Source organism: Plasmodium inui (genome assembly GCF_000524495.1).
Source record: "Plasmodium inui San Antonio 1 unplaced genomic scaffold supercont1.4, whole genome shotgun sequence".
NCBI classification, from domain to species: domain Eukaryota; phylum Apicomplexa; class Aconoidasida; order Haemosporida; family Plasmodiidae; genus Plasmodium; species Plasmodium inui.
The window spans coordinates 370333-383230 of record NW_008481838.1 but is presented as its reverse complement, the minus strand read 5'-3'; the positions used below and the strand labels follow the sequence as shown (position 1 = coordinate 383230).

At 48.0% G+C, this 12898-nt stretch overlaps 2 protein-coding genes across 2 annotated transcripts in view; one reads left to right on the top strand and one right to left on the bottom strand.

The window, feature by feature from the left end:
• Positions 1 to 1816: 1816 nt before the first annotated feature.
• C922_01243 (hypothetical protein) lies at positions 1817 to 9016 on the top strand (the record flags this gene model as incomplete). Its single annotated transcript, XM_008816851.1, has 1 exon — positions 1817 to 9016. The coding sequence occupies one exon, from the start codon at positions 1817 to 1819 to the stop codon at positions 9014 to 9016; it is 7200 nt and encodes a 2399-aa protein (XP_008815073.1).
• A 1114-nt stretch (positions 9017 to 10130) lies between these two features.
• Positions 10131 to 12898, bottom strand: part of C922_01242 (hypothetical protein) — a gene marked incomplete at both ends in the record, with an annotated part of 3170 nt that continues 402 nt past the window's right edge. The window contains 6 exons of the mRNA XM_008816850.1: positions 10131 to 10196; positions 10315 to 10451; positions 10578 to 10775; positions 10923 to 11148; positions 11321 to 11658; positions 11841 to 12840. Of these exons, the coding sequence (XP_008815072.1) occupies positions 10131 to 10196; positions 10315 to 10451; positions 10578 to 10775; positions 10923 to 11148; positions 11321 to 11658; positions 11841 to 12840 (1965 nt within the window). The remainder of the gene's footprint in view (positions 10197 to 10314; positions 10452 to 10577; positions 10776 to 10922; positions 11149 to 11320; positions 11659 to 11840; positions 12841 to 12898) is intronic.

The window sequence follows — 12898 nt, the reverse complement described above, 5'->3', positions numbered from 1 at the left end:
GTCTGTCCTGGAGTGAACGCGAATGACGACCCATGTGTCCACGCGCGGAGTGCCATTGTTGAGGGGCACGTGAATCCCCTTTGGCGTTGGGTACCATTTCAATCCCGTTTGGCAATTTTAAAGGGCCAACGTCTATGCAGTGTGGAACTTGCGCAGGTACAGGCACAGGTCTAAGCAAAGACGTAGTCATAGCGGTAGCCATAAGCGCAGCCCTGAGCGGCCTTCTCTCCCCTGTGCCAATTTTATAAGCGTAATCTCTCCACACTGCAGTCTCATGTTCAGGGGAGGGAAGATGCGGTCTGTTTTGTTTCGAAGCATCCCTTTGTGTCATTTTTAAGTTCTCCCACCTGCACACACGCACGTGTGTATATATACATGCATATACATATACATACGTACTACGTGTACCCATTTGAAAGCGTACATATACAACCACGCATATGTCCCACTTCTATTTTTCTCAATTCTCATTTTTAATTGAAACCAATTCGATTTACCCGCTCATGTATTTATTGCTTCTGCATTAAGCATTGACCAGCATGAATTGTGCAGTTTGTTTCAGCATACACACAGGAATACCTGCTTGTGCATGCTTTCATGTTGATACTACACTGATGACATGAAACACTTTTTCTTTTTTTTCTAAAATATGTCTAATTAACGATCCTGCCTGTGCAGGAATGATAAAAGAGGCCGTCTAAGTGGGAGAGGACACAACACGAATGCTTTTAGGAGTGAACTCCTTCATTTGCAAATGCGTTGTTGCTCTTCCCATCGTGTGTGTATAGACAGCCCATTTCATGTTTGCACACATTTCTCGCGCACTGTGCAGACTGATCACCCCAAATTAAAAAAAAAAAAAAAAAGAGAGAGAGAGAGAAAAAAAAGAACAAGTCTTCATTGCCGTGTTCCCTCGCAACAAGTGTGTCGAGTCACCCATCCTTGTTGCACTGAATTGGCAGAAGATCTAATCTTTCTCTGTAATTAAAAGAAAACACAATCTTTAAGGTGTCCTTTATAAAGCACCATTTTGAAGCACCATTTTAAAGCGCCATTTTAAAGCGTCATTTCCAGAAACGCAAAGTGGCTTAAACAAAATGTAAATGCCTCTTCCCCTGAGCCGCAATAATTAGAGAGTGGCCCGTTGCGAGGAGGAAGGCGCAGAGAGACACACATCCTAAGTTGGAGCAGACAGAAATAATTGCATACAAAAGCGAAACAAAACTTTACCTCAAATTAAACAGCTAGCAGCTTATCCAAAATTAAAAGAAAAAAAAAAAAAACAAAAAATTCATTTCAAATTAAAGGAAAAAACAATTTTAAATTAACTAACCAGGGAAGAGCAATTCGTGGGAATTGCACACCTGCCTGTGTTCCATCCAGCGATCAGCTTAACAAATATGCGGCTGTTGCATACTGCCTATGCACTCGATCGTGTTTATCTTCACGCACATGCGTCTTTTTAAGCGGATCTTTTTGAAGGTTCTCTATTGAGCGCCTGTTCATTGAGCGTCTCCTTGTTTTGAAATTCTCTTAATTTTCATCCCTTTGGTTATTACTGTTTCTTATTGTTTCTCATTTTTTATTATTTTTTCTTCTTCTTCTTCTTGTTCTTATTTTTTTTACTTTTTTAATGTGGAGGGCGCATTCTGGCACTCGTCTCCCTCTTCCGCTACACACCTGATTTTGCCACTCTGCGGAATCACACGTGGGTCTCCTTGCATCCTTTTTCTTCTCCTTTCCCTTGCACATTTGCGCCTTAAGGGGGTGGCAACCCAAGTGACGGAGTAACGTTGCCTTGTTGGGTCCCTGCGCGATGGAGAAGAAGCAACTGCTGCAGGGACCGGACGAAGGGAGCTTCTACCCCGTTCACCAAACCAACCTGCACGCTGGAAGTGTGAACAAGGAAGACGATGAAGTGGCAAATGCGCATGGTACGATGCAGTCGAATGAAGGGGTAGAGAAGACAAACAAGTTGCTCCTTTCCGAATGCAAAATTGTGGACTTGCACACATCGGGGGGTCCAGGAGGGCTGATCGATGCGAGTGACATAATGGGTGAGAAGGAGGTGTTTTTTCTGGACAGCGCGGCCACCTGCGCTGGAAGAAGTGCCTACGAGGGGGGCAGCGATCGGGACCATGGCTACCCCGTGGGTACCATTCCGGCAGACACAAGTGTGAAAGATGATCAGCGAAGCGACCATAATGAGTCAACCTCTAATGAGTCCACCCATAATACCTGTACCGCTAATGAGTCGACCCCAAATGCTTCTACCGCTAATGATTCTACCCCTAACTGTAGCAACATCAAAGGGGACTGTTACGTAAGGGCTGGCGAGTCCAATTACCTGAGCAGTTCAGGCGAGGCAGTGACGAACATCACGATGGTAGTCCCCCCCAAGCACAAAGCTAGCAATTGTTTCTATTATGAGAACGACGAAGATGGTAAAGAAAAAAATGTATCTCATCACGTTGCAGATGTGGTGCCCGATAAAACCATCTGGTCTGCAAATTTGAGAACCACAAATGGAGTGAACAGTGGGAATTGCAACATCGAGGGGATGAATCTATGTAGTGAAAACAGCTATATGAAAGGAGAGTGCGACATGGATGAACCAGATAGAGGTGTCTTATCTATCTCTTCAAGTGTCGACGCCGAAATGTTTTTTAATAACGATTGCGTAAGAGATCATTTTTCTTTTAACATGTCAAGTGTGACCTCATGTGGTAACCACTTCAAGGATCAGGATAAGTCTACGAACCTGTCTTGTGCTCCCAACGAGGTGAAAAAGAACCGTTTTATCCATTCGGGGCAGTCTAATGGTGAGGAGGGGGACCTCCACTTTGTTGAGAGGGGAAAGTTGTCCCAGCGAGACGGCGTAGAGGATTACAAAAGAGTTCATAGAAACGGAGTGACCGAGAGTGCCACTCGAGGTGGCAGTCGTGATGCCAGTCTTGTCAGTGGACAGGTCACTAAGTTTTCCAACTCGGAGAAAAACGAGACAAATGTGATGTTCGTTCATGGAGGAGATCTTATTGATACACACGGGGAGGGGATGGGTACGGAAAGGTCCCTCCCAAATGATGAGCATTCAAATCAGCCACCCCCCGCGAAACATGTTGGAGAGAAGCTCCCCTCTGGCGATAAGCGCGTGCAGATGATTACCCGAAGGGAGAGCAGTGATCACCAAGGAGGAGTCCACAGCGAGGGCAACCACAACCGCGACTACAACTGCGGCTACCGCCACGATGACGACTGCAATGACAACTACAGCAACATTCGCAATCGTGGCTTCCATTTCGGAGAAGCGCATGGGCATCGGTTCTCGCAGGGATCAAACAACGGATCGGCTGCCAACCAACACCACACACAAAGTAGAAGCGATAGGAGTGCACCACCCCTGGCCGACTACAGATATGTGAGCCTCGATAATTTAAGTAAAAACAAAAAAGAACACATCATCCATAGCTTCCCCTTCAGTACATACGATCCCAATTGGGGGATCGACAGACAGAAAGTCGATATGTGTGACGAAGAGGAAGACACCTTTCTAAATTACCACTGCATGGACTTCCATGGGGGAAGGAAACTTATCGGAATGGCTAATCACGCATCGTGCTGTACGTCCGTAGGAGACCATCCGGATGGCAAACCCTTCGACGGGGCCGAAAGGTATGACGTCAAAAGTATAGCTCGTAGGAGCGCATGTCGGGATGGTGAAAACGGTAATGTGTTTCCGGATGGCGAGATTAACAGCACATCGCATGGCCGGGTTAACAACACAGCGCATGGCGGAATATACACTGGGAGGGAAGGAAAGGAGAGCCATCTCGCACAAGGCAATAAACACATGTCCGTCCTAAGAACAGATGAACAAACCGACAGTAGCAGAAATGTACCGTTTAGCAGTGGTAAGATGCAGCTTAATGAGTACAACTGTGTGAGGAATGTAAGGGGGACAAATTGTTCCGATCATTTCAGCAGTTTGGTAAAGAATGACGAGGAAGAGTCCTTCAGTGTGGTGGCATCACCTGTGGGTAACTCAGCTCAGAATGACTCCTATGAGGGGGACGATCTGATGTTCACAAAGGGGCAGTTGGAGGAGACGGTGCAATTGGAAGAGGCGCCGTACTTAAAATTCGAAGGGCAGTTAGAAGACGCGGCACACTTAGACTTTGAAGGACAATTCGAGAACGATTTCTTTTTTGATGAGGTCCTGAGCGGAATTGGCCCCGGTGCAGCAGGAGAAGCGAATGTGTGTACCACGAATGGCACGATGGGCGGTGAAGACTGCCAAAGGGACTGCCAAAGGGACTGCGAAGAAGACTGTTCAGAAGACAGTCGCCAACATCACGGTGACCACTTCGAAAGTTACTCCCACAAGGAACATGACGACTGTCACGTAATATACAGCAACAGCGGAACAACCAATGTGAATTGCAATTCCCTGGAAAGCAACCAATTGGTTAAGTCCAACGACGCATCGAACGTGATGATAGGAAATGGGATCTTTAAGGACAGCACACGGATGGCACTGACGGGAAGAGGGGAAGAAGGGAAAGAAGTAGAAGAAGACGAAAAAGACAGAGAAGGCCACGATGGAGTGTCCCATGACTCATGCAACGACCGCCTCCTGGACGATGACTTTAACTTATTCTTTCGTAGTAACCAACTCAGCGTTGGAAATGTCTGTTCTTCCGATAGGATTCTTCCAGATGGGGTTGCAGAGGGCGACGGAAACAATGGGACTCATTTCTATCCGGACGAAAAAGGCAGAGGTGATAAAGCCGATGACGACCGGGAAGACGTCGTGAGGAACTTACTCTACAGTGATTCCTACCTGCACATGGACCCCCTGGAGTGTCTAACCAAGGAAGAACCCTCCAACAGCGGAGCAGAGCCAGTTTTTCCTCCCAACTCCTACAGCACCTTTGCAGGGGAAAGTGGAGTCAACGATTCTTTCATGGCATACATAAAAGGGTTTCTGAAGAATAACTACCTTAATGACCACAAGGACTACATGGAGCTGTATTACCAGACGGAGGGAGACGGAGGTGCGCGGGGGGCAGCAGACCCGCAGGAGCAAGAGGATCAGGAGGGGGGCGGAGCGGAATCGTCAGCAGCAGAGGTAGCGCTAGAAGAAGCCGCAGCAGAAGGAGACGCCTCCATGACCGTAGAACCAAATGATCCCCATCACACAGATCGATCCAATCGGGTAGGCCTCCAAACTGGCCTGGTGAAGAACTTGCTCAGCTGCAAAGACGTCAGCGTGGACGCCCCCACGGGTTGTCAGATGGATTCTCAGATGGATTCACACATGGATTCGCACATGGACTCTCACATGGATTCTCACATGGATTCTCACATGGATTCTCACATGGATTCACACATGGACTCTCACATGGACTCTCACATGGACTCTCACATGGACTCTCACATGGACTCTCACATGGACTCCCACATGGACTCTCACATAGACTCCCACTTGGACTCTCACATAGACTCCCACTTGGACTCTCAGATTGGCTCTCACATGGGTGGTGACTTCAGATTCGATGTGGAGCCCCAGAACGACGGCAGCAAGGGTGCCCTGGGGGGAGGAATTCCTCCCTTCGACGAAGATAAGATGAATAGCATGAAAGAGCAAGACGAGGGGGACTACCACTTAGGCAACTTCGCCTGTGATTCCTGCGTAAGTCACGTCTTCAACTCTTTGGACCAGGAGGACAAGATACACAACACGCAACAGATGCAGATGAAGCACGAGACGAACCAAACGCTTAATGATGCCCTTACCTCCCATCCCAGAGGTCGCCTTAATACCCATTACGACGTCGCAGACATTTCTGTGGAGCCGATGGAGCCACTGGCCTACTCCAATGTCTACAATTGGGTTCAGGAGGTTGACAATGACATGGAAGGTGATAACGGTGAAGTCAACACCAAGGTTAGCGTACTGTCCAGTGAGAAGTACTATCAGGGAAGGCGAGTCGGTGACATGGGTCGCTCGCAAGGAGGAGGCGCGCCCTCGAAGGAGGTGAATGTGAGAAGCGCGGCCAGTAGCACCAACAGGGGTAGCAATCCCAACATGGATAACATTGCCAATAAGACCAATAATGCTAACCCGCGCGAGGAAAAACGTGAGTATCGCGAGGACGAAGGAAACGCTGCCCCGCGCGAAGGAGAAAACTGGGTCATGGGTCCCGGGACCCACTACACGGACAGAACGAATCGATTAACAGGCGTGGACTACAGAGAGGAGAGAAGCGACGTCCGAGGTGATGCAAGGTGTGATGTCCGAAGTGATCCCAGGTGTGACGTTCGAGTAAACCAGTTTAAGGATAAGACCAACAACGGAGGCACCTGCTCAAAAGGAGATAACGTGTACTGCCGGCAACATCCCCCCTTCCTCAATTCTGCCACGTTGAAGAAAAAAGAGGAAAACGATTCCCTTTCGTCGTACGAAAAGAGAAGATCCATGCACAGGGTGAAGAATCAGAACTGCGGGGAGGTGTGTTACACAAGTGATCCTTATAACGCAGCTCCGATGGCGGAGTGCCTACCATACAGTGACAACTTCACACCTTACCTTCCGAATCAGCGATATGCAGAGAAAATGAACACCATGGATGACAACATTAAGGCGAACAAAGGCATGTGCAGCCCTCCAGATTTTTATATAGAACCACGTGGGGTCTATTCCATGCATAGCTGCTACGATGCAGACACTTCGTCTGTTGGACTAAGAAACCATCTAAAGGGAAACAAAGCAGATGGGAAGAATCCGCATGGAGTTTTTCGTGGGAAAGTGTCGCCAAATAACCGAGGACGAGTACTAAATGGTAGCAACATGCCTGATGTGCTGAGTACCCCCTCCCTGGGAACAACAATGAATTGGAACAACATAAACCTCTACATGGCCAATGTGAGGGGCTCCGCAGAGACGGCGGCGTCATCGGGGGTGACTACTGCGTCGGTGGCTCCAACTCGGAACCACGTGAATGATAAAATGATGAAGTTTATTGTTAGTGGAAATGGGAAGGAGAAGGCCGCCCTGAAGTCGCACAGCGATTGGGTCAAATTCCAGGGGCTCTGTGACACCCCCAGCATAGCGAACGTGGCGAATGGAGCCATCCCGTGCGGCAGCTCCTTTGGGGGCATGCTACCCTCGGACGGGGAACACCATGATGATAGCAACAGCCTCCAAAAGGAGAGCAGTCAAGATGGCGGCCACATCCCATTTGAAAACGAAGCCTTTAATAGCCTCGCCAATTGCGTTAGCATCACGGACAACTACAGCAGCACAAGTTTACCCCTCGATGAAAATAACTACGCGATGATGAACTTGTCCAAGGGGGGGTTTGGTACCATCCCAAGGAAGAAGGAGACAGACCATAATACAAAGATGTTCGGCCTGATGAAGGGATCAAACAGATGCAAAAAACCATTTGGTGAATCCAGTTTTATCAGGAAAGGTGGCTCCATGGAGGAGAAGGCGTACGGCGGCATGGATGGCGGCTTCGATAACAGCTTCGATGGCAGATTCGATAACGGCTTGTACAGCAGGAGGTTCCAGAGCGAATATCACTACAGTGCGAGTTGTGCCCCCGACCCGATGGACTACGGCGTCAGCGCTGTTGGAGGCCACGGGTTCAACTCGCTGCAGTTCGTCACCTACCAGAATGGGGCGAAAGGGGACAGGGAAAGCAAAGGTCACCATGTGCATTTGGGAACGCCCCTCGGGATGACTATGGGCACGCCGCTCAGCAGCAGTATGAAGCATCACCCCCATGTGTCATCCCACCATCAAGCCGTCCGAAATTCCAGTGACCTACAGGGGAGCAAGTACATCAACGACAATGTCGGTCCCGTAGGCGATTTCGGTGGCGGTGTGATCGGCGGACTGATCAGTGGAGTGACCTCCCCTAACAGCTTTGGCAATGCAACCCTAATGAACAACGGGCATATGGATTACAGCTTCCCCAACAAGGGGAACGCCACCTCCCGATGCATATCAGACGGCGCAACACTGGAGGCACATAATCTAAACAACCAAACGATGAAATTCGATAATGTCCTCTTGTCTAGCTACTTCAGCAACGGATCTCCCATGATGGAGAAGAGCGGTGTGATTTACAAGAACAAAATGAGTAGCGATGACCGGAGCTGCAACTTCGTGGAAAAGATAAAGGCGTATGAAAAAATGAAGTCTGATTCGAAGGTGCAGAATGGGAGCTTTGCATACGACGGTGGGAAGGGGAAGGACCAGGCGGGAGCCCCTCACAAGGGAGCCAACACCGGGGGGGATAGCTGTGGAAGCGGCATTATTGGCAGCGGGGCGAGCATACATACGAGCGTTCATGCAGGTGGTCACGCGAATGTCCACGCGAATGTCCACGCGAGTAGAGCCAGCAGCGCTAACGGAGAGGGACACCCCAAGAACAACGGCGCCCTGCACTACGACGAGAAGGAAAAGATGCTGCCAAAGGAGGCAACAACATTTGCAGACAAGCTATGCGCTCTTAATGGAAAACATATCAACAACATAAAGAACAGTTACCACTTAGCTAATGAGTCTCTTTCCTCGGACAACTTCCCTGTTATTAAAAAATACACAGCCAAGTACGAGGTGCAGATTGATCCCTTCAACGGGTTCGACATAGCGAAGCGAATTATCGGACTTAAGGGAACAAACATGAAGAAGATATGCATCGATACGGATTGCAAGTTAAGGTTAAGAGGTAGGGGTTCAGGTTACTTAGAAGGGGAAGAGAAAAAAGAAGCCAATGAATCGCTTCACCTCTGTGTGTCCTGCCAAAAATACGACCACTATATACTAGCGAAGAAGCTCATAGAGCAGCTCCTCATTAAGATTTATATGGATTATGACACATGGCTGTATAATCACGGCAGACCCTACGCTAATTTGAAGCCGAAGACGTATGAGAAGTTTATTCCCCTCTTTAAGTTCCATCAGGGCGGCAACGCAAAGCAGCAAAATGTGCACCAGAACTGAGGGGGGACAGAGAAGCGCAGAAGAAAAGCGGCAAGGAGAGGTGGCCAGGTTAAGCGGGAAGAGAAGCGACACATGTGTGTCTGGGTGATGGTGTATTCCCCCATGGTACGTCCCCCTCCCCTGTACAACACACGGAAGAGCAAAATGGAGTGAGAGAAAAAAGTAGCTGCCTCATTATGTACCACATGCTGTGCGGCGTCTCTTTGTCCCCTTCTTCACGGAAATGGTGGAAGAAGGAAACTGTCATTTTAAGGAGACTGCCTATTTAAGAAGCAAACTGTCTATTGAAGTCTCTTCACTTTTCCCCTTTTTGGTTCTTCCCAGGGGATCTCAAACGAGTGGTGACAGCTGCGCAAATGGTGAAGTGTGACTTCTTGTATTTTTGCCTTTCAACGCCATTACGTTTTTTTTTTCTTTTTTTTTTTTTTTTTTTTTTTCTTTTTTTTTCTTTTTTTTTCTTTTTTTTTTCTTTCTGGCTATGTCTCCATTTACGGGGCTCATTACGACCTGTGGGCACCCAGACAGACATAATTCTCCCCCTCCACCATGTTGGGGGTGGTTTTCCCTGTGGAAAGCGCGTCTTGTCCGTTTTTCACGTTTAATTAAGGTTTGATCTAATTCAGTTCAGTGGCTACGTTTAAGTTGCAATTATGGGTCAGACAATTGGTAAGCGCCTGTTGTGAAGGCCCCCTCCCCCCCACTGTTAATTTTACCTGACTCGCTCAGACAATTTTGTGCGTCTTCTCCAAAATGGAGAAACTCAAAATGGGGAAACCCCAAATGGAGGAACCCCAAATGATGCTTTTCCCTTCTGCATTTTGGTCTTTTCTACACGGGCCATCGCTGCACTTCCTTCGGTGCGAGCTATTCTAAAAATTGATACATGTGAAGGAACAGACACAAGGGGGGGAAATGCAATCCCGTCAGTGCTAGCCATTTGGGGAGTTAAAAATGGCGTAGTTGTTTGCATGCGTGGGGGATGGCGCATTGGGTAAAAAAAAAAAAAAAAGAAAAGAAAAAAATATGAACGTTAATAGGAACATTAATATGAAGAGCGAGCTACTACTGCAGTACAGAGGAAGTGTGACTTCTCTTGGCTTTTCCGCCCCAACGTTCATGAAACGGTGGCAGGTTTTTCTTCCTTCACTTTGAGAATTGTCTTTAAAATTTCCCTCGTGAGCTGAGAGGCGTCCAAATGTACACACGGGAAACAAAAAATGAGTGTGTGCTTCCCATCTGCTGTGCAATTCGATACATATGCTGATGACATGGCCTTTTTTCGTCTTTTTTTTTTCTACTACCTGGTTGAAGTGACCTAAGAGTGTTAGTCCAAATGTAGTTATGCTTTGCATTCGAGAGGGTATCTTTTTCTTTCTTGATGAGGAAACTTGATCCAGCAGCGCGTCCATTTGGAGCAGCTCCTCGATTCGTTTTTCTTTCGGAAGGGGGGGGGGGAACAAATGGTGGGCAGGGGACAAATTTGTAGGGGGACAAGCTGTAAGGGGACGGGCTGTAGGAAGAGGGCGTTCCGCTTCTCCCCTTCTCCGCCGCGCGAACTAACCTTCGAAGGAGAGCAGCGGGTCAAACGACATCAGCTTATCGATGAGGAAGGCATTCACACACAGGGTGAGTTGTCCCCACTGGGTGTCCTCCTTCACATCATCCGGTGCACCAAACAGGGAGTAATCATAACCCAGCAAAATGTAGCAGCTGAGTAAAATCGCCCTCAAGTTTTGATTCCACTCCACCTTTACTTTTCCTGCATAAAAAAAAAAAAAAAAAAAAAAAAAAGTGAAAAATTGGCTAGTCCAAACATTGGCTAATCCAAACATTGACTCGTGCAAACAGTCATTGGTGCATTCTGAGGTGCTCCGCGCTGTTAATGTGTGGCCCATTTGTGATATACTCATCTGGAGAATCCTCTGCTGATGTCTTTTAATTTCCTTTTTTGTCCATTGCAACAGGCACATGCATTTGGTTAAATCTTCCGACTTGTTCAGGAGAGGATGTTCTGTTAAGGTGTTTTTAAATTCACTTATGATATGTTCGTCGTTTTCACTTTTCATTTGGCTCCTCAGCGTGTCAGTGGCCTGCTTCTCTTCTCCGTGCTCGCAGCTAATCATGTAGTTGACCTGCGTGTGGGGGAAGCATTTGGGAAGGACAGCGCTGTGGCGGTTTGTTTGTCCATTTCTGTGCCTGTTTGTTTGTCTATATTTTGTGCCTATTTGTTTGCCCATTTCCGCTTCGATCCGTGTGACCCTCTGTGGGGACGCCCCCCCTTGCGCGGCTGCCCGCCTGGCTCACCTGCTCCTCCACACATTTGCGCTCCCCCCGCACAATCCGCGTGATTAAGAAGTAGGAAAAATTTATCAGTTCGTTTATCTGTTGTGTGCTCATCTTGTTCACGCTGCCCCTGTTGTCTAGGCAGAGGCACATTTCCACGGGCTCGCTTTTTTTCCAGTCCAGCTTAGGCTTCGCGTCCTTTCCGCTTGATCGTTCCTGCGATGTTTCTTCGTCTTTCTCATCTTTTTCTTCTTTCTCGTCTTTTTCGTCTTTTTCTTCTTCTTCTTTCTGTTCTTTCTCTACCTCTCCTACCTCTTCGGGGCTCCCAAAAACTTGGTCAGCCTTCGCTTTGATACCATCTTGCAAAAGCGAGGGAAAGGAAAAAGGAAGAGGGGGGTGGGTAGGAAGGTGGCAATCACTACGGGTATGCACACGTACACACGTCTGCCTGGAAGGATGCACAAACTGCTGCTTCGAACGATGCGTGAACTGCTGCTTCCACATGGGGGTCACTGCGCTCTCCCCACTGAGGTGCTATTACCACGTGGCGCGAGCTGCACACAGGGTGCAGTCGACTGCAGGAAGGCCCTCTCACGGAGGCAGTACAGCGCATGCACGAAGTTCCAATCGTAGTAGGAGTAATAAACAAGGGGAATCAAAAGAAAGTCTCCTGGTTTGCTCTTGGCATAGAGGAAGGAATTGTCTTCTCTCATTACTTCATAAATGTAAAAGCAGTCGTAGGAGAGGTTCATGTGTAGGGTGTTGAGTAGCTCCATTTGAAGTTCTTCCTCTTCGTTACTCGCTTCTGTTTTTTTTTCTTCACTTGGATCAGCGGTGGAGTGGTGGTCACTCCCCTTATGTTCGTCGCTGATGGGGTGTTCCTGCGCCTCTTCCGCTTCTGCCTCCTCAGCAGCGGCCTCTTCTTCCGTCTCCTCCTCATCCGTCTCTTTCTCTTCCGTCTCCTCCTCATCCGCCTCTTTCTCTTCCATCTCCTCCTCATCCGCCTCTTTCTCTTCCATCTCCTCCTCATCCGCTTCTTCCTCCTCTTCTTGCCCCTCTGAGGCCCCCATGCCGCCCTTCACCCTGCGCACGCAGTTCCCCCCCTGGTGAAATGGGTTGACCCACGTGAACAGGTCGTCGCCAGGGTCGTCATAGGAGAAGTCGGGCCGCACAAAATTCGGGAAGAGAAAATCTGTCTCAAATGGAAAAAGCTTCGAACAAATAGAATAATCCACCTTAATGTGTCCCCTCGATTGAGTAAAGATCCTGTTCAGTCGTTTATCATGAATGGTTTCATTTTCTAAGTCACAATTTTCAGTGGCCTGGATGAATCGCATAATCCTTTTTCTTTTTCTCTTCCTTTTCTGTCCTGTTAGGTATATCCTACCAAGATACACATTTTGTACGTCGAAAACTTGTCTTATCAGCTGCAGCAACTGGACAGAGTCTTCTGACCAGTCCTTGTCGCCACTTCTCTTTGAGAAGGAATACACATCGGCTAACTTCCTTTGGCATAACGTTTTATTTATCTCATCACGTATCTTTATATTGTACGAGTTGATTTTTTTTATTAGTATTTTTTTTTTTTTTTTTTTTTTT